This window comes from Paramormyrops kingsleyae, chromosome 17, assembly GCF_048594095.1.
Source record: "Paramormyrops kingsleyae isolate MSU_618 chromosome 17, PKINGS_0.4, whole genome shotgun sequence".
In the NCBI taxonomy this organism is placed as follows: Eukaryota; Metazoa; Chordata; class Actinopteri; order Osteoglossiformes; family Mormyridae; genus Paramormyrops; species Paramormyrops kingsleyae.
Genome location: NC_132813.1, coordinates 1580724 through 1607331, shown reverse-complemented (window position 1 = coordinate 1607331; position 26608 = coordinate 1580724). Strand labels below are relative to the sequence as shown.

Sequence of the window (26608 nt, the reverse complement as noted above, 5' to 3'; positions counted from 1 at the left end):
AACTGAGAATCTTCACAAACATGAACGTGAAAGCTGCGTAACCCGAGGAATGATTTAATACGCACGTAAAGAGTTAAGTAAAGAGGTGGCGCTTTTCTACAAATGTTGGCCTAATTATTTCCATCACCAAGGACGATTCCTGATCTCTATTTGTGGAACCTCGGCGGGCCTCGGATATGAATGTCCTTATACGCTAAAACAGGCTTTGTGATACTGGGACTCATTGTCTCGGACAACCTCTAGAAGCACCGCTGACAGGTCTCCTAATGAAGCCCTTCTCACTCCCACAATAACTTAATCCCCTTTGCTTTCATTACCGGAATTACATTTTCCCAATAACGCAATATGCGCGAGATCATACGTTGGCCAGGCGGACTCATATGCTCCTTCATTTACGATTCAATATCCAAAATTGGACTACATATAAATAGTGTAACCGATAGCTTCTCCGGCCGTGCCCTCCGCCTTCCGCTTAAAATCGGAGGACACACGTGCACAGAACTACTCTCTGGCCCATTTGCGTCATCGTTGGTGAAAGGACATCATTTACGGTTTGTGACGGTACACAGCTTCGTCTAATGACTAATACAAACCTGTAGAAACAGATATAGTAACTTGTAATAACAGAACAGTAGTATTATTTGCCTTTCCACATTGCTTCACCTATGGTGTAGCAATCTTCTCCCAAGTGTGCTTGAATGGACAGTTTGCCTCTGAATGTATCGTCCAGTCTGCGCATTTCCTTTTATAAACATGGGCATCTTTAAAGATGTTCCCACCTCTGCAGCTGACTGCAGAAATATGAAACCAGCAGCTTCTGTGCACGTTAAATGCCAGCCAGTATTTCTCTTTTAATCTCCATAATGCTGTTCACAAATGTGTGTGTGTGTGTGTGTATGCAACTGTGCGTGTCAGTGGATGGGGGGTCTGGCCAAACCACAGGAGGTTACGGGGAATGCGGACCTTTTTTCCGATGCTAATTCGTCCCCACAGGAAGACGGTGTGTTCTACATTTGTATGGGACTATGCTGAGAAAGACCAGAATGATCCTCCCACACTGTTGCACCCTCCTGGAGACCCCCGCCCCACACACACCATCACCATCCAAACACACATCCCTCATTCTGTTCTCTCCTATGATTTCTGTCTTGTCACCATTGTAGAATAAGCTACTGCAGCAACCAGCAACACCAGTAAATCCAGCACCAAGTCAAACTCTCATTCAAGTAAAATTGACTCCCACAAAAGAATCACACTTATTGAGCTTTTTATTTACATTATGAACACACAGAAGATTAAGTGGCAGCAGTACACAGTCTATATACAATGTATCCTTTCACTTTTATGATGTTCCTTCATGTACAATGTATAAGTTTCAGATGAGTTGTACATTCATGTGTGAAGATTAAGCTGTGAGATCATATACCATCTGACAGATACAAATTTCTCATCAATAAACCCAAGTAAGATAATTCATGGCAAATATTTTTGGTACCTACTTTCTTCCACAGGGAAAAAAACATTAGAGTAATCAATAAATGAAACCTGTTGGTGTGTACTGTCGGAAGTACGGTCCCCTTTTCTCAAAAGAACTTCTTAAATCTCCCAACAAGTGTAAGATGTCTGTATAATGCACAAAACCAGCATCGATGAGTGAGGAATAATTTGGGAGGACAGAATTAATCCTCAGGTGCTGCAGACCATGTGTGGAAAGCAGCTGTGGTGGCACTGGATTTCTGCACACCGTATCTCTGTCCATCATAGTAAATAGGCCGTCTCTTCTGGGTTCAGTGGGGGCCGGATGTCCAGTTTTCGGGATGAGCTGTCCTCACCCACAATTTCGAGGCGAAGACTGGGTGCCGCTCGGCCTTCCTGCCCCCCCAGATCGTCCACACTGAGGCGCAGGGTACAGCCCTTCGGCAGCAGCTCCTGCTCATAGGCTGCGGCCAGCTGGTTCACCACACGGCGCTCCACCTGTGGCACACAGAGCCGTCGGTCAATTGGCGCCCACCTTCCGTTACGGGAAATGGAGCAGAGGCGGATGATGGGGACGGGCAGGAGCATCGGTTTGCGGGCAAAATGACAGAGCAGGATTCCGCTGATCTTGATGGTGCATCACAACATACATCTTAAAGATGAGTTGAAGACGAGTGGTACCTCATGCTTGATCGAGCGCGCTCCATAGTGCAGGTTGTAACCAGCAGCTAAGAGATCCAGGACAGGACGGTCCCACACCAGGGTAATGCTGTGTCTTTGCTTGGCCTGGGGGGTATAGTAAACAGAAAGGTGCTATCAAACAGAATCACTGGTGAACTGCATTGTTTTGCACCACAATGTGGTGAGGTCACAACTGTAAAGATTTTGAAAAAAATAATCAACCAAATAATCACGGTCAAAATGTGATGCCGATTTCTCTGTAAGGTGTGATGTTAAAAAATGTATGGAAGCGACCAAATGAGCCTTCTGGCGTTTCCTGTGATCATCGGGGTCAGATCATGGTTCTGGTCTGAGCTTGGTATTAGACCGCAGGGAGCAAGGGGATTTCAGACAAGCACTATAGGATGGCAGCAGCCCATGAGCTTTGAAACGGGATTTCCCCCCCAATTTATAATGCACACTGTGGCAATGGTGCACGTGGGGAGGCATCTTAGATGCTCTGCTCTGGACACAGTGTATAGAGCAGCGGCCACATGGAGAGTCACACGAGAACTGGCAGGCGGCAGCCTGTAATGATGGAGCGGCCAGGCAAAAATGGGACTGTTATTATTTAAATATTTATGAAACCCCACAACGATAAGTTATCTGATTTGATTAGGTCGTCAGAAGGCGATCTGTTATTGATTGGAGAGCGTTCCTTAATGTCAGCGACAGCAGACCTGCAAGCAAGTCTGGCAGGGGAGCACAGCAGGGAACACACGTGAAGTGTCTGGCTGATATGATGTCATCAAGGCGAGACGGCTCTCTGCTCTCTGCTGACCTTTTTGGCCCAGAAGTTGAGCTCTTTGATGACCAACTGGAGAAGTTCAGAGTGGCAGAATGGCAGGAAGTAAACTATTTCATTGATCCTCCCCAGAAATTCGTCCCTCCTGAAATGAGACTGGTAGGGGGGAAAAAAAAAAACTCACATTACCTCCCATACTCATCCATGGTAATGGCCTGTACCAGGTACAAGGGCGGGGGGGGGGGGGGGTACCTTGAGAATGGGCCGGATCACATTCTCCTTGAACTGCTTCGATATGGTGATTTTATCACTTGACTGGACATCCTCTGTATGGAAGGGGGAGAGACAAATGCTAAACTTAGAAAAAACAATTTAACAAAATATCACTGCATGAAAAGTGTTATCAACCGGCACTTCCTGCTTGCTTCCTGGGGGTGCTGTCTGCAGTGGTAAACCAACAAACATCTGTTCGACCTAGTTAGCATAAATGGTAGCTTCTTACTGATAACAGCTGGGAGCTAAAGTGCGCTTTGAGCGACAGCAAAATTCCACTCAGATTATCATCTCTGTTTTTATGCTTCCCTCTCACCCAAATTGTCTGCCAGCCGTCTGCGGCTCTGCTCTTGGGCCTCCTGTCGCAGCTGAATGGCATGCTGGGCAATTTCGTCACTGGCCACGTTGGAGGTCATGATGAAGATGGCATCCTTGCACTCAATTGTCTTTCCCTTCCCATCTGTGAGCCTCCCCTGTGCCACAAAACACAAGAACGGATCCCCCCCCCCCGCCAAATGTAAACAGGCACGTTATGGAAGAGCACCTACCTAAGGTCTAGGGCTGTCGATTTTTGAATGATACTCGAACATTTGTTAAAACATGATGTGAAAAATTCATATTCAAACTATAATTAACCAATTCAAATTTTAAAGTGTCACTGTAGACTATAAGCACATTACATTATTTGTTGTAATTTTGTTGTTTGCCATCTACGGAACCCCTAAGAGGTCTGGGTGCGAAAACATATTTTGAAATGGATTTGTGCATTTTTCCACGCATCCATTATTATCACTTATATTTTACTTTGTTCATCATTGTTCCTTGAGACAGTAACTATGCTTTTTCAGAATCGTGGATGTATTTTATGTTTGCAAGGCAGGTTATTTGCATAACCAATGAACAATAAACACGTTTGCAAGTCCTGGCCCAAAGAACCGAAGTATCGCAAAAGTCCCCCACCTGGTTTGGTACTTTTGGCGCTGGTACCTGATAGAAAGTCAACAGAAAACGGCTCCTCCATTCAGAGCTCCACATGCAAACCCCTCCTCACCTCGTCGAAGAGCTGCAACATAATGGTGAGCACGTCTGGGTGGGCCTTATCCACCTCATCAAACAGCACCACTGCATTGGGGCACTGCTTCAGCTGCTTGGTCAGCTGACCGCCCTCCTCATGGCCCACGTATCCAGGTGGGGATCCTATAAACTTGGCCACCTGGAAGAGACAGCAACGGTGAGATGGTACTAAGGATGGGGTGTCGAGGGGAAGTGTGTGACCCATGTGTAAGCTGACCAACAGGGGCCTAGAAATGTCAAGAGTGTGTTATACTGTACAGAAGTTAGGGGGAATTGGAAGGCAGGATTGGGGCCATTCCGGAATGCACTGATGCATTCCAATCCAAATCAGGAAATGGAACTGGAGTTGGGATGGGAAAAAAAAAACTGGGGAACAGAGTTGGAATTGAATTCAAATATCAGGGAGATTTAAATTCCAAATCCAGTTCCATTTCCTGATTTGAATTGCAATTGATCAATGCATTCCAGAATGGCCCCAACCCTGTTGGAGGTAAACAGATACTTGGGATAATGAAAAAGATGGAATGGGAGAAACGGAAGGAAAAAAAATAAAACAAAGAGAAAACCAGTGTATTTCAGAACGATCAGTCTGAGGTTCCATGTCTACTTGAAGAACCAATATTTCAAATTTGTCTGAGCCAGTAAACCACGTGGTTCCTTGACCTTACAGAAAAATCTCTTCATGCCAGTAAAGCAAACTGAACTGAGAAAGAGGGACTGTGCGGCGCGGCTAAACCCCAAGGTCATTCAGTTACTGCCAGGTTAAATGGGTTATGACAGCAGCCGGGGAGGGTCACAGCTAGCCCTGCTTCCGAGCAACGACAGCCATGTTAGATTATATTAGTCAGGGTGTGTGGGTGCGTGTCTCCAACCAGCGTTTTACCGTACCTCGTGTTTCTCCTGAAACTCTGACATGTCCATTCGTATGAATCCCTGCGAACACAAAACATCAGCGCATCAGCATCGTCACGGCCGTGAGCAGAGGGGATCCCGGCAGGCTCGTGCATCGCGGCCACAGAACCCACCTTTTTGATATCTTTGTGCATGTACCGGGCCACCTGCTTGGCCAGCTCAGTCTTACCTGTTGAAAGGACAGAATGGTGCACCAATCAGACGCACATTGAGATCATTGGTATATGATGCCTGTATGCTTAAGCTTTTTGTTTATGTTAATTTTAATTTAAAAAAGAGCTCAGATTGTGATCATTAATGAGATAGCTGGGGTAGGTAGGAGGCCTAAAGGCTGAGAATTTGGTCATGGATCCTTCTGGAAGGAGCACATATCAGAGAGAGCTTGTGGTTTTAGCCCTACACACTTTATGTCTATGCAGCAGCAAAAATAAAATATTCCTCTTATAAATTTTAATATACATATAGGGAAAGAGTGGGACTTGTTGCTAAGCTGTTAAATATTCATGTCCCCTGGCCCGGCGGAAGATGCTACGTTGCTGCAGGCGATGAGAGGAATATGAGAGCTTCAGTAATCTCCATAAATTTCTGCGCTCTGGCGTACAAACAAACAAGCAGCTGGGTGACAGCTGATGGAGGTGGAGGGCCGGGCATCCGTACACGTCCATGCCCGTCACCAGGTTGCCGAGAGCGCCCCCCTCCCGCCCCTCTTTAAATAACCAAGCGTCCAAGACCAGTCACAACACGGGTGGCACAAAGGACTGATGAGTTCTGATGACCATGGCAGGTTTGGAATTTTGTGATCATTTAACTCTTTTATGAAACATTTTTGTCTCAATCATACATTTCCTAGACAGGAGGGAATGCGATGGCTAGTTTAGTGGCTAAAGCGTCAGATGGGATGTTGTCATATCAGGGAGATGCAAAGAAAACGACGGCAGTCAGCAATGCGAGCGAATAATACAGCAGGAAGGAAAGTTCAGTTACCAATGCCCGAGGATCCGAGGAAGAGGAAAACCAGGGGATGCTCTTCATCATACCAGCCATTCTCCTTTCTTCTGATGGCTGCCAGTAGGGGATGGGGGGAGGAAAGGGCACCGTCAGGAACAGCCGGTCGAAAAGAAGGGAGGTGGGGGGGAAAGACCTCCACAAGAGAATAGATCAATGACACAGGGGGGTGGATAATTATCGCAGGCTCTACACGATGTTCTGACTGCTTCCAGCCTCCGCTCTCAGTCATCCCAACCATTAGCCCTCTATAATTCCATTAGCCAGCCCGGCACTGGAGAAGCCAAATCAGGTTAGCATGGATCCAAGAGAGCAGCCCGGGGAGGAGAGTTCGGATAACGCCATGTTACCCTGGCAACCAGCTGGAGGAGGGGGGGGAGGGGGGGGGGGTAACGGGCCATATAGCGTGCTGAACCCAGGGAGGGGGGGGGCAGACTTGGGGTGGTTTTGGGGGGCAAAGAGGTGCAAATATGTTTGTATTGGATGGGCAACTGCTAAAGGAGAACAGGAAGAGAAATCTGAGTCTCTGAGATCTGTATAGCTGCCAACAAACACATAACTTCATATGTATTTACTGCCCCCAGTCACACACTTACTCATTTAAAACAGTCAGTTTTGTGTAATGGAAGGTGAAAGACAATTCTGAACTGGTACTCAGTACACTTCATGAGAGAATGAGTCAAAAAGCACTCTGCTTTCTATATATAAACTGCGCGGCTGTAAATAGCATTTCACCGTTATGATGCACGTGTCAGAGCTTCAACAGTGGAACCTCCAATGGGACCCCATCCTGTAGTCTGATAGCAGAACTTTCCCTCAGGTCAACTTGGAGCACAATGGTACATGGTCCAAACTACTGGATTTCAGAATGAGACAATCCAAGATAAGGAGACATCAAAGAATGTCTCACTGTAGCTAAGGCCAAAGCTAGCCTCTCAATGTCAGAAAAGCATGGAATCATCCTGACCATCCTTAATGATCACCCAACATCACTCCCCCACCGTATCCTGTATTGCATAATTGTGTAGGAGTTGTTCTGCTATTAGACCAATTCTTTCACTTAACGTCACTCCAGAAAAATCCCACAACTACTCATAGGAGAAGCTGCATTTGTAATTGGTCTGCATCCTCCTAGGAGATCTGTACCATGAATGGAAACTGGCCACCTGCGATGAAACAGGCGCTGTCTTTTCTGGGTTTACAGAAACGGAACGGGGGAAATATGAAGCAGAAGATTGGGGGGTGGGGGTGTCCTCCAGCTGTTGTCTGCTTTCGTCTGTGATTTGTCATAAAGATGAATTCTGGAACCCTACAGGCTGGTTTCCCCACAGCAAACCATAATATTTTATCTCTGAATGCCGCGGGACCCAGTGTAACTTTTCCTTACCCATTTTTATTTGTCTGGGTGTGTGGCAGACCCTCCCACGGGGTCTCGGTAAAACATGGCGTCACCCCTTTATACAGTGAAGGTCCAATATTTCACACGCATGTAACCCGAAACGCATTTTAATTATGTCCAAACATATTTATGTCTTTCCTAGACTTTTATATGGGTACTTTGTATTTGTTATTAAATTCACAGTCCTCGTAATGTTGCAGTAAAATAACGTTTACTGTCGATGTTACTGTCTGGGGTTTGTCCTGGGAGGCTTTTGACCCTGAGGCATAAGTCATGGGAACAGCTGCTGTACCCCAGGCCCAAGAACACCACCAGGTTCAACAGCACTCACCTTGTAGATCTGTACCTAAACAGAACCACAAAATCGCCAATTCAGTCTCCTCAGTGCCTCTTTAATCACCTTTAATCGAAACGATGTTCTTCTTCACACATTTTGTAGTATTTTTTGCCCAGAGGGGGGCAGCATTGTGGGGGCCAGGCAGTGGTCCCATTTAATAGGACATGTCCAGTTCCTCACTAAATCTGCCCCCCGCGTTTACAAAGCCCCCTCTGCCGCTGACCTCCATCACCTGGGTAATTTATATTCCCCTTGTGAAAAAGAAATAGCTGCGAGGAGTGCAGGATGACTTTAAACAGCTACCTTAGAGAATCTGACCTGGGGAGGGAGGGATTTCTACCGCCCCGGCTGATGATCCAAACTCAATTAGTCTCTGCAAGGGCAAAGGACACTTAATCACATTAGAATAGGATCCCAGGTTTCAATAACTTTTAGACCCTGCAAGGTAAATGAAGATCAATCAAGCATTTCCTGTAGTTCTGGAATCGGTGATGATGGGAGAGCAGAGGGGACAGTGGAGAGGGGGTGAGGGTGTGTCACCAACCTGTCTGTGCGAGAAAACTGAAAGTATGAACTTCCCTCTCCCACAGGAATGAGCCCAGTGGTTTTGTTGTTCGGCTTTTTCTCCCACAAAGCAGAGACAGGTGCTGAAAAGCAGAATCTGACAGAGACCCCCACGCGACCCCTCCCAAAGTGGCCGCCCCGCCCCACACCCGCCAGTTCCTCGCGACGCGTGTAAAAGGTGCCGCTGACGGTGGCTACGAGCCGGCTGATATATTCACCGTATTACTTTACACAGATCAATAAGCTCTGCCTTTATCAGCCTGGTCATGTGGCTGAAATTGGTTTCGGACAATTTGCGACGGCAATAACTGGCCATTTATCAAATCAGCTAGTGGGCTAGGCCAGCCTCTCGCTTTCCAAGTCGCTTGAGCTCCACATGTTGGCGGGGGGTTTGGTTTCTGCCTGAGGACCCTGTCCCCGTGGCCAAAATACTCAAAGTGCTAGAGTGTATTGGCTAAAGCTGGAAATGTGGAACACCTTGCTTAGTGGAACCACAGAACGTCGCTTCTGAGAGTGGGTGGGTCACCTTGTTCAGGGGAATGACAACATGTCCTTTCTGAGACTGGGTGAGTCACCTTGTTCAGTGGTACTAGGGCACCTCCCCTTCTGAGATCGAGTACCAGTCTCCAGCCTGCAGGGACAACAGTATCCTCAGCAGGCACCGTGATGTCACAGACTGAAATGGCGGACAACCAATCGATAAACGGTATTACGGCTCCTCAATTTAATATACTTTATTTATTGGCCTGTATATTGTTGTGTTTTATATCACTTTTTCTTTACCTTGGGACTCATCAGGCAGCAGGCAAACGTTTCCCTAGCAGGATGAAGTGCGATACTGAGCCTTTCAACCCCACCACAACAAATTATTTACCAAGAAAAAGGACATTTCCAATAGCCATACTGGTGGTTTAATTATGATTTAAACTTGGGGGGATTAAGGGTTGCAAAGCCAATGGGCAGATAGAGTTTGTGGCCATAGCTTAACCAAGTGCACTGGAGTTCTCCAGTGCGAGGACCCAAGTGTGTGTCCTACGTAGTGCCTGTAGGGACATGAGGGTCTGTCTATTACATTGCCTGTACCTTTGAGACAATGTTCTACCCCTCTAGACCCACACCCTCTGTGTGGCTTGAGTTTGGGAACAACGGCAGTGTAACAGGGATCATATTTAACTGAGAATTTATGTGCACTGAAATCCAAAGAAAAGTTAAAAAAAAAAAAAAGACATCATTATGGGTCAGGGAAGCAGATCGCTAAGTTAATCTGGTACAACAACAATATGGTGAGGATGAAAGTCTCTAACATTAGTGCAACGTCACGACTAACACACGATAAAGCTAGTAATACAATGTATAAACAGAATATGCTTTTAAAATTACATTATAAGGAAGTTTCTACTGTATTTCATTCCCAAATTAAAATCTGTTTTGCAATGGTTTGTTTTTGTTCTAATTGCAGAATAGATAGTTATTATAATGGTGGTAAAGCTGGATTAAAAAGTCCAGTAACAAATGGCTTTGAATTCTGGGTAATGAGAAGATGAGTCTCCGAACGGACAAGAACACAGCTGTTCTATCGCCGCGTCTGTTTCTGTAGGAAGACGAGGCTGAGCAAAGGAAAGGAGGCGGAGAGCTGGAGCTCGTGCTCCGTAATCGCATTATCTGCTGGCTCGCGGCCGTGATGCAGTAGCCAGCTGTAGAGCGTGCGGACGGCACCACCTGTACCACTCCTGGGGACTTGCCCATTAATCACAATTAACCAATTAACTGCCACAGCCTACCCGGCCCTGCCCTCGTCTCCCCGGCGGCTAGTAGCAAAGGGAGGTGAGCGGCAGCCCCACGCTACACCTACTAAAACTAAAATTAAAACAGCAAAAACAAACAGTGGAACGACAAGCACAAATAGCCGGTTTACCAACTAAATGAACAACCCGGTTTTCTTGCAGCTGCTGTTTCTAGGAGGAAAAACATGTCCGACGAGCTGAGGGCCGTCAGCCGAAATGTAACGCACGCTTCTTCAGACTCTGTTCTGTACGGAGACCCAAGAGGATCGATACACCACATGACCTCTCTGTGATTTTTATCTGCAGTTCGCTGGACATGTTGTCCTGGGGGAAGGAGCGCAAGGAGTAATGAAAATTTAAACACGACGGTCAAAATGAAAATTCAGGAATAACGGATATAAAGAGTGCAAAAAAGCTGTAAAATAAATTCCGCGAGTAAATCGAGCATAAAAATCAATACAAACAGCTCTCTGTACGTTCCTGTTGGCACAGCACGGGGTCTACTCCACCAGGAGGTACAGGACCTATTCTGAGCGTCAGGCTACAGCCAAACACAGCGGCACACAATGCTCAGGTTTGGGGCCCCTGTGCCCCCGGCGGCGTGTGGTATGTGGTCAGTGGGGCATTGGGCGTATCCACCCTTCATCACAAAAGGTGGGTGGCTAGGACCCACAGTGACACGGGGGGGAGGGGGGCAGGACCGCACGGCTTCATGGGAAGGCAGCCCTGGCATATTCGTGAGGTATAAGACAGCTTTGAGTGGGTGCTGGGGGTGTCACCTGAGGCCACGGTGTTGATGGCGCCCTCCTGTCCAATTATGTGCTCCCGCAGCCGACGCTCGAGTGGGAATCGGCGCCGCTGCTCCGCCTCCTTACGCTGCTGCGCCTCCTGGAACTGGGGTGGGCCGGTGGGGGGAGCAATTCAGAGGAGAAAATGGAGAGAGCAAGACAGCAAAAAAATAAAAAAAAAGTTCTGGAGGAAAAAAAAGGATGATGATGATGATGATGGTGTTTTAGAATCAAACCTGTGCCCCCCCCCCCTCTTGAAAGCACTTCTGCCCCCAAGAGCTCCGCTCTGAGAAAGGAAGAAAAATGGCGGAAATAAAACGTAGCTGGCGGGGTGGCCGGGACCTCCGGCGCTGCCCCATACGCATCTCCCTGGCAGGACCCCTGGCCCCCAGCAGAGGGGGGAGAGAGCGCAATAAGCGGCCGCAAATGCAATTTTACAAGGCAGCCATCTGTCTCCCCCTGCTAAGCACCCATCCATCCATCCAGCGGTCTTCTCCATCTGAGGCAATAACACTCCCCATCCAGCCCCAGAGGAGACCTGCCACCTAACACCCCTCCCCCACCCTAGCCTCAGGGCCCTTGCATTCTTCCAAGCCCTGCCTGCCCCCCCCCAGCTTCCTCCACCGCTTGTGGGAGGGTGGATCATATGATACTGTGGCTGCACCCCCCTGTTCTATGCTGTATGCCTCTGCTATACCCATGCTTGCTTCCCTCTCACACGCCCCCCCCCTCCCTTTCCTGTCACCCTGTCCTTTTTCAGAACTGCTGGAGCGCTCAGGCAGGTGCAGTGGCCAGCGCTGGTCATGGGGGGGGGGGGGGGGGGGGGTCAGAGGGTTCAGCTCCACCACTGGATCCTAAGGTTTCTCTGACTTCAGTGTGTCCCCCCCCCAAACGTCCAGCACATTATGGCTGAACAATGGGTATCCATTCTCTGAAGGACAATCAGGCATTAACCTGGATCTCATTAACCTCACAGACTTTCAGCTGTCCCTCTTTACCACGTCAATCTCTGTGAGGTCATCTGAACCTCCGGCCCGACTTCAGAGGTACCAGAAGTGCTCCACCTGTCGCCTACCTGTGCTAAGCCACTTAGACGCTAATGGGCCATATAGGTTTTCATCTGCCATATGGTTTTACAAAACCCAACAATGTCAGTATGTTCTGTGTATTACTGAGTACCTGCAGCAGCTCCACTGGGCCAGGATGGATCTTACACAAGCCCAGGAACGCAGAGATATAAACAGAGGAGAAGGGTAGCAGGTTTAGTCTGCAGTGCAGTTTTGGGGTGGGAGATTCAAGGAGGTGTGCTCACTCAGGCCTGTGAAATGGCTACACTGGCTGGGGGGGGCCCTACCTTTTTCTCCGCCTCCCACAGCAGGGTCTGCAGCTCCCCTTCCTTGGCATATGCCAGGGCTGTGTGCCCCATTTCATTGGTCAGCAGGGGGTTGGCACCTGGACAGAAACAGAGTGGGTCGAAGGTTAAACAGGGGTCAGAAAGTCAGCCCTTGTTTCACTGCCACAATAAAAACATGGCTTGACAACCAGGCGGGGGTCCAGGGAGACTGCAGGGCCATCTCAACGGTTGAAGGCACAAGCTGGACCCCGGCCACGTGCTGACGAAGTAGGAGATGACCTGCAACCTGCAGGTCTTTATTTGTCCACGTGTGATGAAGCTGTGCCAGACCGGGACTCTTAATTCCCATTTTGCCCTGGTGTCACCAGGGTGTTTAACCTGCCCTAACCCGGGACATCCTGTGCTCCGAAGAGGCCCCAGATGACCATGAGTAAAACTGCAGATAACAAGGCAGAGATCTCGACAGTGTCCGCTTCTGCTGTGGTGTATCTACAATAAAGCATTAGTTCATGTATACACTGCAAAACGACACCATCAAGTTTTATTTATATACATCTGGAAGACCACAGTTAGACAGAAACTATTTGTTAATTAATTATCAATTAAGAAAAAACACGGTAACCCACGTTAATTTTCAAAGGCCACAAAGAGAGTTAAACTGGTTTGCAGAATTTAGTATTTGTAGATGTTTCTCCTTTTTAAGGTTATAGTGACATGTAAGAGTTTTCCTGGCATGAACGTGTTCAGGGAACCCTTTACATAGCAGGCTGTGAACTCCTACGCCATTCCCGGTGCCGCCCCAAGACCACGGAATCGTGCAGAGTAATGGCAGCCATAAGTCAGCCAAGGACCTTTGGATCAAGACGGCAGACACTCTGATGATGAGCAGAGAAGCCAGAAAGCGGCCCGTGCGAGTGGCCAGTTAGCACACGGCGGGATGGGCAAGGCCCGATCGATGAGGCTGTGAACACCAGCAGCATTCCAGGGCTGCCGCAGGGACTAATTGCCGTGATTATTGATAAATCCCAAAATTCCTCCTTCATGAATCCCAATCAATACAACATAAAGTAGAAAAGCAATAAAGAGATACTGACCCCCCCATACCACCCCCCACCAACCTGCCCCCGTACTCTCATCTTCCCTTCTGTTTCCAACATAATAAATAGCATCATTTGGGACTTTAATATCAGTCCTTTACCCCCCAGGCACAAATTCTTTAAGAGGCATCAAGGTTAATCCTCACCTACCTTCTATCCTGCTCTCACACACACGAATAAACAGTTTGTTAGGACACCAATCTTGTAATTTAAAAACACGCACAAATGTGCAAAAAAGTGGAATAAGGCCCCCCCCCGTGGCGTGACTGCAGCTGTCGGCCCCTGCTAGGTGGGGGCCTGACCTCTTAGACTGCCGGGGAGGGGAGGAGGCACAGAGTGTGGAAGCTCTGATAATTATTCACCTCCCACGGCCTCCCCAGCCCCAGGCCCCTGCCTGCAGCGGTCCCGGGCCCGTGGCTTCCAGCAGGGGCCGGTTCCGGCGCCAGTCGGCAAGGCCTGCTTGATGAATGATGGCCGAAGTCGTCGGCCCCCCGGAGGACGGAGGAAAGGCTGGAATGGGGTGCGGGATGGACTGGGGGTGGTGGTGGTGGGGGGGTCCAGACACCAGGGAAATAAACCAAACCCTTTCCGGCCCGTTGGAAAAGAAAAGTTCAAAAGCGTGACAGCGCCCAATTCTTCAATTTTTTTATTAAACTTTCCTTTATGACTGTGGAAGTGTGTCGTCTCCCTGGGTCACGCAGCCCATCTATCTCTCGGGCTGTCTTTATGGACCGTGCGGGACACCGTCCGCGCTGCCTTCCGTCCGCTGGGCTGGACGCAAGACCGGCACCGAGTTACCGTTCAGATACGCCCACTCGTTTTTCTTTTTGTCATCAGAAGACCCTGCACCGCTTTGCGGATGGGGCCGGGGTCATTCAAACCAGCAGGATCAGGAACAGCATCTGATTCAGGGTAGGATCCAGTCAGTTGGAATGAAGAATAAAATGGGTTTGGCGGTCTGGACACAAATGCTTCATATATTGAGATGCGTGCCACTCCCTGTATGAACATCTGAATATCTGGAACAAGTCTAACGCGCCATAGTTAAGTACTCAAAGCATCCGTCTTGGGGACGCAGGGGGAAGCGGAGTCGAGCTGCAGCTTTTGTTAATGCACATTTCAGACGTGTGATTATGTAGCGCTCTGATGTATGCCTGCAATAACGGGCCGCGGCAGCCTGCCTGCCGTCTGTAGTGCCGCATGCATAGGTCGTGCCTTCCTTACCTCGCCTTCCTTACCTCGCCTTCCTTACCTCGCCTTCCTTACATCGCCTTCCTTACATCGCCTTCCTTACCTCGCCTTCCTTACATCGCCTCCACCTCAAGGTGCGACTGTTGCTGGTTTCCCAGGATTTCTCAAAGTAATCAAAACAGAAAAGCGCTGGGGTTCTCGCCTGGGCCGGAATCTCCACATGCATGTAGCAATCCAGCCGCCCCTTTTGATCCACCAGCTCCGCCACACAGACGGTACAACTCTCTGTCAAGTCCCCCCCCCCCACCCCACGTCCACCCCACCCCACCCCACGTCCACCCCCCCCACCCCACGTCCACCCCCCCCACCCCACGTCCACCCCCCCCACCCCACGTCCACCCCACAACCCCCACCCCCCGTCGTCCCCTCCTCCCCATGCTCTTAATTACCCTGATTTGGCTCTGACCCCTGCAGCCACGCCCGTACATCACAGAAACACAGGCGTAATACAGCCCTCATATAAATCAAATCAGGGGAACTCCACCCCCCCTCCACACACATGCACAGATGAGTTCCTGCCATAGGGTCAAGTAGTCCACAGAGCCAGCCCCCTCTGCGGGAGGTCAAAGGTCAACCACGATGCACAAATGCAACCGTGATCGCTGGCTTGTTTAAGGAGCCAGTGCCGCTGCGGGGGGGGGGAGGGGGGGGCCATGTCAACGACAGGTGCCCAACCCCCCAGCCCCAATGTCAGCAACAGAAATGGACAAGCCACGTAATAAAACAGAATGTGGGCGTGCGCGTGGCCACTGGTCATTGACCAGTAACTTAGTCAAGTGGAGCAAACAGAGAAGTCATTCACTGTCTGTTCTTAGTGACAGGGGGCAGAGACCAAATTGTGTAAAGAGTTTTCTTCTCTGAGAATTTATGACGAGAATAAGTTTTGAACACCAACAAATACTTCCTGCTAAAATATGGTCAGTTAAGAAACAATGATGTAACAGCACACCCGAGTGCTAATTAAAAAAAGCAGTAGCCCTCTTTGAATTGGCATACCTGACAGAGTGATCATGTGATGTCGAGAGCTCGGAGGTTCTGGGACAAACAGTATCTGAGATGTTAAAGAGTGACATGTGATGCTCAGCAGGATGTGGGACACTGGTAAAACTGCATGAGGTGTTTTACTAAACCTGCTATTACTTGGATTGATTTAACAGTTCCTCCACTCACAAAAATCATATATCATCTCTACAGAATATTGCTTATTAAAAAAGTAGCAACGTCCTCTATCAGGGAATGGCCTAGCGTGACCTCTGACTCCTCGGCACAACGGGCGACACCCACCTGCCTCGAGCAGCATCCGCGCGGTGCGCAGGTCGTCTGCGAGGACTGCGTAATGCAGCGCCGTGCAGCCGCGGAAGCTGGCCCGGCTACTCAGCCGGCTGCTGAACTCGTCCTCTCTGGTCACCAGGACTGGAAACACATGGGAACAAACAGAGGATTCCAGGGATATGTGAGGGACGGCAACAAGCAGGGCTCAGCGGGGTTCGGAAAGCTCAGTCCGCAGCCTTGGAGACACGTTACCATCGACAAAAAAGAGGCAAGACTGGAAATTTCATTTAATACCCACAAAATGAATGCGTTTTCCTACACACTTACGCACACGCGCACTCATACGCAGAAAGGCATCCTTTCTATTCATTACTGCTCTCCCCACAAAAATACGCTGCAGACGCATCCCGCACACCAGCACTCGCATACAAACGCAGACACACGCACACGCCAAGCTTCCTTCCCTGGCTCCAGGTTCTTGACAGCCCCAGTCGTCATCTGTAACAAACGTCTGAGCCGGATAATCATGGCAAACTCAATAAAACGTCGCAGGAGGACTCCGAAGCCATCCATCAGCCTGCATCTGGGAAATCTCTCTCCCAGACGACCCAAAAAACTGCCAACAATATAAATGTCTGTAATATACATATCATATATAAATATGTCTCCCGCCAAGTGCCCTTCCGTACACTCCGCTGCAGTTTTTATACAGCTGCAGACGCAGTTATGAAAAATAAACACACACGATCAAATGAAGCGCTTACATATATGCAAATAGGGTAGGGGGAGGGCGAGTTCCATATTGATGCTCTGAAATTTATATGTATAATAAGGGAAACGCTCGGAGGTCAAGAAGGATGGTCGGGGAGCGGCAGCTATGTAACAGCAGGGAGGGAGGGAGCATTAAACACACAGCCTCCATCCCAGGAGTGTAAACACACAGCCTCCATCCCAGGAGTGTAAACTGGGTAGGAGTGTAAACTGGGTAGGAGTGCCCCCCCCCTAAGGCTTATTCAAGCTGACTATGAGGACTTTCGTATCACTGCGAAAGCTTCTTCCCACACTCAAAGCTGTAGGAGATGTCCTCCATCAGAACGCCGCGGCGTGGGGGGCGGCCAATCACCTTCGAGGGAGTGGATCCCCTTCTCACGCGAGTAGCTGTAGACACTGCTGAAGTCGTCTCCCAGATCGGGGTCGGCGCCGCCTTCCAGGAGGGCTTTCACCACACTGAGGGAGGGATGGACAGACGGGTTGAGTGTCAGGGACCCACCCAGCATGACAAACACCCCAGTCCGGGCCTGTGAGCCGTCTGCAGTCAGTAGGTCTCGGTGAAGTTGAGACTCTCCGCCATACAAGGACGTCTAGTCCCTGGAGGACACCGCCAGCAGTCCGCAGAACGTCTGCCTGCTAATTGCTTCTGTGCACGCCACTACCAATTTGAATTAATTTAATTGTTTGACATCTAGGTATAATGTTGTCATTGGATCCAACGCTAAGGACTCTTGGGAATCCCAGTCTGCCGGCACAGCGCCACCTAAGAGCTACTCCTACACGAGGGCATTTGGAGCCCAATGCCGGCCGCTGCCGACTGCAGGCCGCAAGGTGAGGGAGCGGTGTGGTTAACCGTGCCGTCCCAGGGAGGCCCGCCGGCATCATGGGCGTCTGCGTGTTTCCGTTCTGAGCCACTTGGCATATGAACCAAACCGGCAGGCAGGGAAGCGGGACGTCTAGGCTGCCGGCAGAGAGCCTTCAGACCCCCGGGTGTCCCTTTGTCTGCCTGCAGCGTGGGGGTTGGTGGCGAACACGACGGACGGGGTGGGGGGGGGGGGGTACTTTGGGGGTGAATGGGTCCCCATTGTTACTGTATCTGTGGAACCGTGGGGCCAGTGATCCGAGCGAGGCTGTGACCCCTGGAAAGCACTTCCCCAAACAGCCCACGCAAACACGCCCAGGGTGGGGAGGGAAGGTAGGCAATGGCGGGGTAGAAAGAGAATCTTCTAGAAAGCAGAGAGAAAAGGTGATTTCTGTGAAGGTGGGGGGGGGAGAAAGTAAACAGCAGTGTGTCAGTGAATGGCGGTGGCACAGGACTTTGGCCTCTCATCCTGACTAAGCTTCGGGGTGCAGGCATTCCCAGACAGCCACCGTGCAGTGCGCTGTGATTCTTATTGTATGGAAACCAAGGCTTTGTGAAGCAATGAACCTGACTGTGATACCTGGGCTCTCAAATGGACCAGACTTAAGCCTAACAGCCTGTCTCTCAGGGCCTGGATTTTACTCAGATACACAGTAACGCCTGCTAACGAATACTAATGCCTGGTGGGGGGGGGGTGGGGTCACCTGTCCTCAGAGGATGACGGAAGACACGTCTCCATCACCTCTGTCTACAAAAGAAGCAGACAGAGAGAGGAAACAGGCTTTTCAGGGAACAATGACCACAACCTCATCTGGCTGCCTGGTCCAGACTGTCCTGTAACTCAGCTGCTGAGCTGAGCAGCCTGTCACACACCAACCTGTTGATCGAGATTAAGAGTTTTATTTGTCACGTACATGAATGTCCTGGTACCCCAGCAATGAAATGAAATACTTCATGCAAAAAGTAAACATGAAAAAGTTATAAGAAAATATTTAAAGTGCAGATTGCAGCAACAGCTTATTTTCAGTGGTGTTAATGACCCTAATGGCCTGGGGGCAGAAGCTTCACCTCGGCCTCTCATCCCGGCCATGAGGCTCTGGGGGCGCCCGTCTCAGGGGGCAGAAGCTTCTCCTCGGCCTCTCTTCCCGGCCATGAGGCTCTGGGGGCGCCCGTCTCAGGGGGCAGAAGCTTCTCCTCGGCCTCTCATCCCGGCCATGAGGCTGTGGGGGCGCCCGTCTCAGGGGGCAGAAGCTTCTCCTCGGCCTCTCATCCCGGCCATGAGGCTCTGGGGGCGCCCGTCTCAGGGGGCAGAAGCTTCTCCTCGGCCTCTCATCCCGGCCATGAGGCTCTGGGGGCGCCCGTCTCAGGGGGCAGAAGCTTCTCCTCGGCCTCTCATCCCGGCCATGAGGCTCTGGGGGCGCCCGTCTCAGGGGGCAGAAGCTTCTCCTCGGCCTCTCATCCCGGCCATGAGGCTCTGGGGGCGCCCGTCTCAGGGGGCAGAAGCTTCTCCTCGGCCTCTCATCCCGGCCATGAGGCTCTGGGGGCGCCCGTCTCAGGGGGCAGAAGCTTCTCCTCGGCCTCTCATCCCGGCCATGAGGCTCTGGGGGCGCCCGTCTCAGGGGGCAGAAGCTTCTCCTCGGCCTCTCTTCCCGGCCATGAGGCTCTGGGGGCGCCCGTCTCAGGGGGCAGAAGCTTCTTCTCGGCCTCTCTTCCCGGCCATGAGGCTCTGGGGGCGCCCGTCTCAGGGGGCAGAAGCTTCTCCTCGGCCTCTCATCCCGGCCATGACCAGCACCACCAGTAGGGCCATCATTTTACTATGATACACCAGGTGACATTCCCACTGAGGTCCTCCAAAACGGATTAATTCCCCCCCCCGCTGTCCCCTGGGGCGATGCAGAGAGGAAAACCCCTGAGCTTTTATGTCTCAGCCTTGAGAGGCAAGCGGCCGGCCGGTCGGTCGGAACAGTCAACAAGCGTTCCGCTCGACCGGTGGACACTGCTGGAGTGAAAAGACAGCCTTGGGGGGCGGGGGGAGGCCGCCATGGCCCTCGGTGAACTGGCTACATCAAAGCTACGCAAACACAAACCTTTCCTGCCCTCCGGGCGAAGAATGTTACGGCAATATTGGGGATGGACATCTCAGTGCCCTGGATCAGGGCCTCAGCATCGCCGTTTTCAGCAGATCAGCCCCACAAAAATCACTCTGAGTGTGAGTGAACCCAGTGGGAATGCAGCTCCAGGCTGGTATACAGGGACACACAGGCTGACGTACAGAGCCGACATACTGAAGCGCCGAGAGGCACATGGACCGCAGCCGTTTCTCATTTCATAAAAGCATTTTTTGGCCCTCAAAGGAAAAAACACAGACATGGCTATCGGCTGCAGGCCTTTGTTTAACAGGATACTAATTGAAATGAGATCAATTCCGCTTGATTACTTTGTGTCACCCTGACAGAACAAATCAAATCCCAGGTAGGCCAACTTTATGGCTAACGTCTGAGCGGAACGGCTGAAACACCATCTCCAGGCCACTCCCCGCTTACTTTTAGACAGTGGCCATTTTTCACCGCCGGACAGCTTGCCGATATGTCGAAAAGCCGCGGCCGTTTGAAGCTAAGTGCCGTAAGAGTGGAGCGGAGGAGCAACAAGCCGGAATCGGAACAGGGAGTAACACAGCATGACGAAAGTCCTCCCGTACGAGGACCGACCCACGAGGAATTGCTCACGGTGGACAATTTAGCAGGACCAAGCATGTGACCTTGGGCATCTCCTCCTCACAGCTGGTACCGGTCCGACAGCTAATACCATCCTACAAAGCTTCAGGCAGTGGGGAGGTACCGGACAGCCAAGATGGTGGGGCAGGGGGTTTGACCACTTGCCTTACTAACTTGTGTCTGCCTCTCCCAGGGGCAGGACCCTTGGTTTAAAGTGGGATTTGCCCCATTGGGTCACGTTCCCCCCCTTCCCGTGTTTGCCAGGAGGGAGATTAATTGAATTTGGGGGCCTCTGGCCCTTCAATACACCCGGCAGCGTGAAAGGGGCATTTTGCACTTCACAAGACCCCGGCTTTGTGCGGCCTATCAAAGGGTCGGATGGGGATGGAAGCTGCTGGGCTCTGCAACGGCGCCCCTCTACCCATGTGATGCACACTTCCTCAGACGCTGTAGATTACCATCCAATAATGCCGGGATTAAATGAGACAGGCCGTTTCAGGAGGAGGGGAGGCAAACCCACACCACAAACACAAAAACTTAACTTCCACTAAGGTGAAAAGGATAGTCGGGGTTGAATCCTTTAGCATGCATGAAAACCCTAAAGTTAAATTTAAGACCTTTTTTTTTTTTGCTTGGTGTAAGGATTGGTCTGGGACTTTTTCTCTTACAGGCATTACTGAACAAAGATTTTTTTTTTAATGTAGGCCTGGGATGTGATCACACAGCAGCTTAGGAAAACCACGAAGCGGCTGAAGTTCTCACTTGTGCTGCCGGTTCATGGAAGCCACCATCAATGCCGTCCAGCCCAGATGGTGACGATAGTTTGGGTCGGTTCCATCAGCCAGCAACCTGGAGGAGACAGGAAACAGGAAGGTACGTTCACACGCTGTCGCGGTAACTGCAGGCCTCCTCGCACATCTTCCTACATCCACAGAGGATGTACGGCGGGAAATCCTGCAGCGTCCCACTAGAAGATGAGGTGTGGAACAAGGAGGCTTAAAACGCCACAAATCACTCAATTTCCACGTTATTACTACACAGTTATACAAATGTTCCCTTTCAAAATTTTGATGATAAAATAGACAAGTGTTCTGATAGTTCTATGCTGCTAGTCCCACAGTTAAGCACTTTACAAGCCTTGTGTTTGATGCTCTGACCCAGTCACCTGACAGCAATGATTTTGTCCTTATCAAAGTCACTCAGCTCTTGGCTCCTTCCCATTACTTCAGCGTCATGCTGACTACATGGTACCCAATGTTAGCTTAAAGTCTATATCTCCAACATTGACATGCACTGTTTTTACCAGACAATCAACATTAATTGCATCACATGTAAGTGGGCATATCATCAATATTATCGGTGCATACATATGTAATACTATGATTAGCACTGTTCCCTCACACCTCTGCAGTCCAGGGTTCCAATCTCTGCCCTATCTCTATGTGTATGAGTTTCCATATTCTCCCCCCCCCCCCCGTCAAATTGCCTATAGCCCAGTTATGGGTCTGTCTTCTGCCTTGTACCCATACTTTCTGCAATAGGCTCCAGCAGACCCCTGCACAGGTATGGAAATGGATGAATATATGCATGCATCCATATAAAAAAGTCCAGGAAGTATCCAGTTACCCACTAATGATTATCCTCATACTGCCAGACTCCGACAGAACCGTGAGTGACACCTGTGACACCATAACCTTTACTCAGTGATGAAATCTGATAATAATTGATCCATGTGCTCCGGAGATACAAGATGGTCGAGAGTGGGCCTGTGCCCCATGTGTTAGGGGGGGCTACGCTGTAAGAGAAGACTCCTATAACCACGAATGGACGGCGTATGTCACTCTATTTAAATTCACAGTTTCTCCCCAGAACAAAAAAAAACCCAAAATAATCCCTTCTGTCCCCTTATCTTAGGTTGCTTGGCGAGACGGTGTGTTTAGTGTAAACACTGGGCTGATCTACCTGAATCCAACCCCCCCCCCCCCCACACACCTCCTTTACGCAACACCTGTGCAGCTTTTACTAAAACACTTAACACATCTGCGCCCCCCAGCTGCATAGTGTCCCACCATCTGCATGCTGCCCCCGCCACGGCAATGTCCCCCTCCGATCCAGTTACAGGGACCATTGTTGCTTTTGTTGGAATCAGCCCCCCCGCGTAAGGCTTCTACCCAGCCACTGCCGAAACCTTCCAGTCCCACAATGGGTGGGAGTGGGAAAAGGTAACAGTTGGGGAAGAAGGGAAGGTAGGAAGTAAACACTCATTTTAAACAGAGCCTAACTTGGAGTTAATACTGAACTACTGAAACACTGAATAAGCAGCAAGACTTTATTTTCAGAAGAACAATTTCCAGGCTCAAATTAGTGAAGCATGTTTTCTTCAGGTTAATGTAGACCCCCCCCCCCCGCTCCCTACCGGGGAGACACTGCAGTTTCCTTAATGGCCGGGTGACCCAGCATCAGCCGGGAAGCTCATACACACAGCAGATGGGTTCTAACCTGCCCGCATGCCAAAGCTCAACACGCCACTCAGCCCCCCCCCCAAAAGGCCTCCTTCACTCTGGGCAAGTGAGTAGATTATGGGGTGGCATGCGTCTGGAAGGGGTGGGGTAGTGTCATGTGACTGGCTGTGTGTGTGTGTGTGTGTGGGGGGGGGCTTTAAGTTCTTGCTTTCTAGCAACCCATGAAACTCGTGTTATTACAACAAATATGACAAAACCTTTATGGAGTTTGGTTTGTGACACGCCCAGAGGCATGAAGTGGCCGTTACCTCTCCAGCAGTTTGTGCACGAACTTCTTACACAAAGACCGCCATTCAGAAATCCATGGCTATTCAGCTCTCTTACTCTACATTTGATTGCTCAAAAAGTCAGACATATAAACATGTACGATGTACGTAAATAAATCGCAAGCAAATAAAGCTTTTTGGAAAAGATTTCAAGCAGGAAAAGTACTGCATGAAAACGTCATCGGGAATGATTTGAGGCACGTGGAGTAATACCGTCTCTGCTGGACGAGCTTTAGTCTCCCTCTAGTGGATAAACTGCGCAACTGCTACTGCATTGCGTTTCGTAAAAACAGAAAACGTTCATATCTATACCTGGCAACTTCCTGGGCATTGCTGGTTCTGGCCGCTTCCAAAAGCGCATCGCCTGAGAGAAAAAAACGACTGATTAAATGTTCAACTCTGTTAATAAATTTAATTACTAATACTCTTGGATGGTACTGAAACACGCACCTTTCGAATCAGATCCTTTCTTGAAACAATACGCCAGAGCCGCAGCTGAAATGGCCCCCGCTGATATCACGCCAAAGCCACCTTCACTATTCCTGCCCCTCTCATCCCAGTGTACCCGGGACCCGGCGAGGACGGCGCTCCACGAGCTCCTCCTGGCCTGCAGGTTCGTGTGCCACCTGGCGGCCAAGTGGCGGTAGTGTGCGCCCGTCGTGTTCTCACTCAGCGCGCCCTTGCTGGACAACATGGCAGCGTGACCGGTGTCCGCGAACTGCGGGCTCTGGCTCTTCGCAGGATCGCCAGAGCTCGTTTTCAAAACGCGACATGGAGAGAGGCTACGAGCCCTCTGGCCACGAAACAGCATGTGCCTGGGAACTGCTGACAACATCGCTCTGACAAAACAGCATAGACGAACAGTTACAGACTGTTAACAAGGATGGACAAAATATATATGTAATAAATCTCAACACAAACATGTGTGCATATAATTCTGAGGAAAAAATATTTTTGACTCGATGCACTTACCTAAAATTTCATCAGTCCTGACCAAACGGGAAAAGGAAAGCTCTAGATACAAGCAGAAAACACCGCAGACGTCACGCGTGCAATGCACACTGGGAACTGTAGTTTACATTGTAGACGACTACAATACCCAGTATTGCTTGGGCCGTATACGGAATCAGTACTCAGCTCTGATCATGACAAATGGGAATCACGGAATTCAGTTCAACCGCACCCCCTATTGAAGACAATATTGTGTTTGGTAAATTTATATACACTAAAAGTTACTATACATATGTACCATAGAGAGACTAATTCGAAAAGTGCAAAACCATACAGAAGTGTGTGTGTGTGCGGGCGACACGACAGAGCTGTTAATAAAGTGCAATGACAAGAATGAGGTGGAGTAATGTTTAATTTTAAGTCAAAGCCACATGTGAGATGTGACTAACACGTCAACACTCCAGTGTGTTCAAAACTAAATGCAAATATAGGGTTTCCTTCCGTTTTTAAATATAAAACCCTAACTCCTCAGCAGTCCTATAGACATTTCCCAGTGTTTCAAAATAAAGACAAAAATAAACGATGTCTAGGCCTGTACCTGTGTTGCATAGGAGCAATAAAACATTACCTACCAACAGCAACTGTAAAAATCTGTTTATGATATTGCTGTTAAAACAGAAGGTGCATGCATACGAATAAAAAAACTAAAACCTAAATTTAACCCATTTGGCAAATGCCACTAAAAACATTTTAAGCTATTACTCTTGGAATCATGATATTTTAAACCCTTTAAAACGTTTGCCTATGTTTTAAAATGAAATGATTTTTCGTCTTTCGCCTCCAACAGGTTCCCTGTAAAAGGTTAACCAAATTGGTTTGATATTAGCTGTGGATTCTGGGAGTCCGTGCAACGTCACGATTGAAGCATGACGCCGACCCATGGCTAATATCACAACGCTAGGGGGCGCCTGAGTCAAATTAATCGGCCGAAGGAGCAATGTGCAAACGCCAACGTAGTTTTGAATCGGGTTTCCACAGATTTTGAGTTGTTATTCGGCGCCTTTTAATGATGCATAAGTAAAATGATGGTTTATACTCTCCTAAAGTATAAAGAGACTGCCAATCAGCCATGAGGTACTAAAGTAACTAGGTCACAGTATATAAATTTAGAGCGGAAGAGTACAAATGAAATGCTTTCTGAAAGAAACTTGTCTGAGCATAGAATCAGGCCATTTATCTGGTGTCCCTGAAGCAGTTCAGGGGTTCAAGGGTCTTGCTCAAGAGCCCACTGAAGATGCAACAGTTCTGCCGAGGCTTGAACTAGCCACCTGCTGATCACAGGCGCAGAGGCCTAACCCCCTGAGTCACACATCACCCCCCCCCCCCCACTGATGTCACATTGGAGAGGAAGTAAAGCTAATTTTTTATGTTAATTCCCTATATGGCATTATAACACAACATGAACCATATGGAGAGGAACAAGGAAGTACTAAAGGAGACTGACCTCCGTCAGTGGATGATGCAGTGATGTCCTATTCTGTTTACCATGACATAGGAGGTGGGACTTGTAGGGTTCACTGCAGGTCTGTGAGGATCTGGGGAGGGTTTTTCCACAACAGGGATTATTAGATTCAGTGTCACAATTTGTGCGTATCCTAACTTGCGTGTGTGGACAGGGGAATTACTGGTCAGCAGCTGATCCAGGCACGTGGAACAGGCTTTAGAGGAAAAACACATGCTGAGCAGAACAGGAAAATAGGTTAATAGGTTTAACAAGCACAGTACGAAGTGACTGTAAAGCAGAAAATACAGAGTTAACAACTCCCAGTTAAAACTGCTGGTTTAGCTGTGTTCTCAAACACTGAGAGAGTGGCGAAGATATTTAAGTGTTACTGTAATGATTAACTGGAGAAATTTATCTGCAAACTGCAATATGCCTAAAAAACTATTGTTTTGTTCATATTCTCTGTATTTATGCTGTAAATATTATGAAAATGAAATGCTGTATTTGTGAAATTCAGTGTGGTTTATCACTTGCTTTAAAAAATTATTTATCTTGGTGTAAGCAAAAGAAAGTTATTGTGCTAACAGTGTGACGTTTGCTCAGCTGCCCTGAGTGACCCACATGGCCGTTGTAGCACTTGCTTACCTGTCATTTCCTGGTCAAAGTCTATCCCAAAAACTCTGCAAGCTGTGCTGTTTACTGGGGTTTTCGTAATCATTTTCTTGTTTGTGTATTTTCACCCTCAGGTGCTCCCAGAACCAGACACTGGAGATGTGACTTAAATCTGGATCTGTCAAGGGCACCGGTTCCACAGGTGGTTCCTAATGTAAATAGAGGCAGCCGTCATGTGAGGGATCGGGGGAGGAGGACAGGATTCTGCCGGGTCGGCCGATGCAGGGTCACGACGCCCCTCCTCTCTTCAGTCAGGATCTCCAGGCACGTCCACAGAGATAGGTCTGACCAGGAG

The 26608-nt window shown here is 49.3% G+C and overlaps 1 protein-coding gene across 2 annotated transcripts; it reads right to left on the bottom strand.

The window, feature by feature from the left end:
• Positions 1-1250: 1250 nt before the first annotated feature.
• clpb (ClpB family mitochondrial disaggregase) lies at positions 1251-24981 on the bottom strand. 2 transcript variants are annotated; one of them, XM_023792546.2, is made up of 19 exons: positions 24770-24981; positions 24159-24200; positions 23637-24025; positions 23499-23550; positions 21161-21247; positions 17175-17278; positions 16064-16192; positions 12432-12529; positions 11069-11183; positions 9032-9136; positions 6185-6262; positions 5314-5369; positions 5177-5221; positions 4266-4427; positions 3531-3687; positions 3194-3267; positions 2978-3097; positions 2158-2262; positions 1251-1974 (listed from the first exon to the last, which is right to left on the bottom strand). In XM_023792546.2, exons 3-19 carry the CDS (start codon positions 24019-24021, stop codon positions 1759-1761), a joined length of 2088 nt encoding a protein of 695 aa, XP_023648314.1. In that variant the 5' UTR covers positions 24022-24025; positions 24159-24200; positions 24770-24981; the 3' UTR covers positions 1251-1758. The 2 variants fall into 2 exon arrangements, with proteins under 2 accessions (XP_023648314.1, XP_023648315.1); XM_023792547.2 differs by lacking the exons at positions 9032-9136; positions 24770-24981 and having other exon boundaries at positions 24159-24266.
• Positions 24982-26608: the final 1627 nt, after the last annotated feature.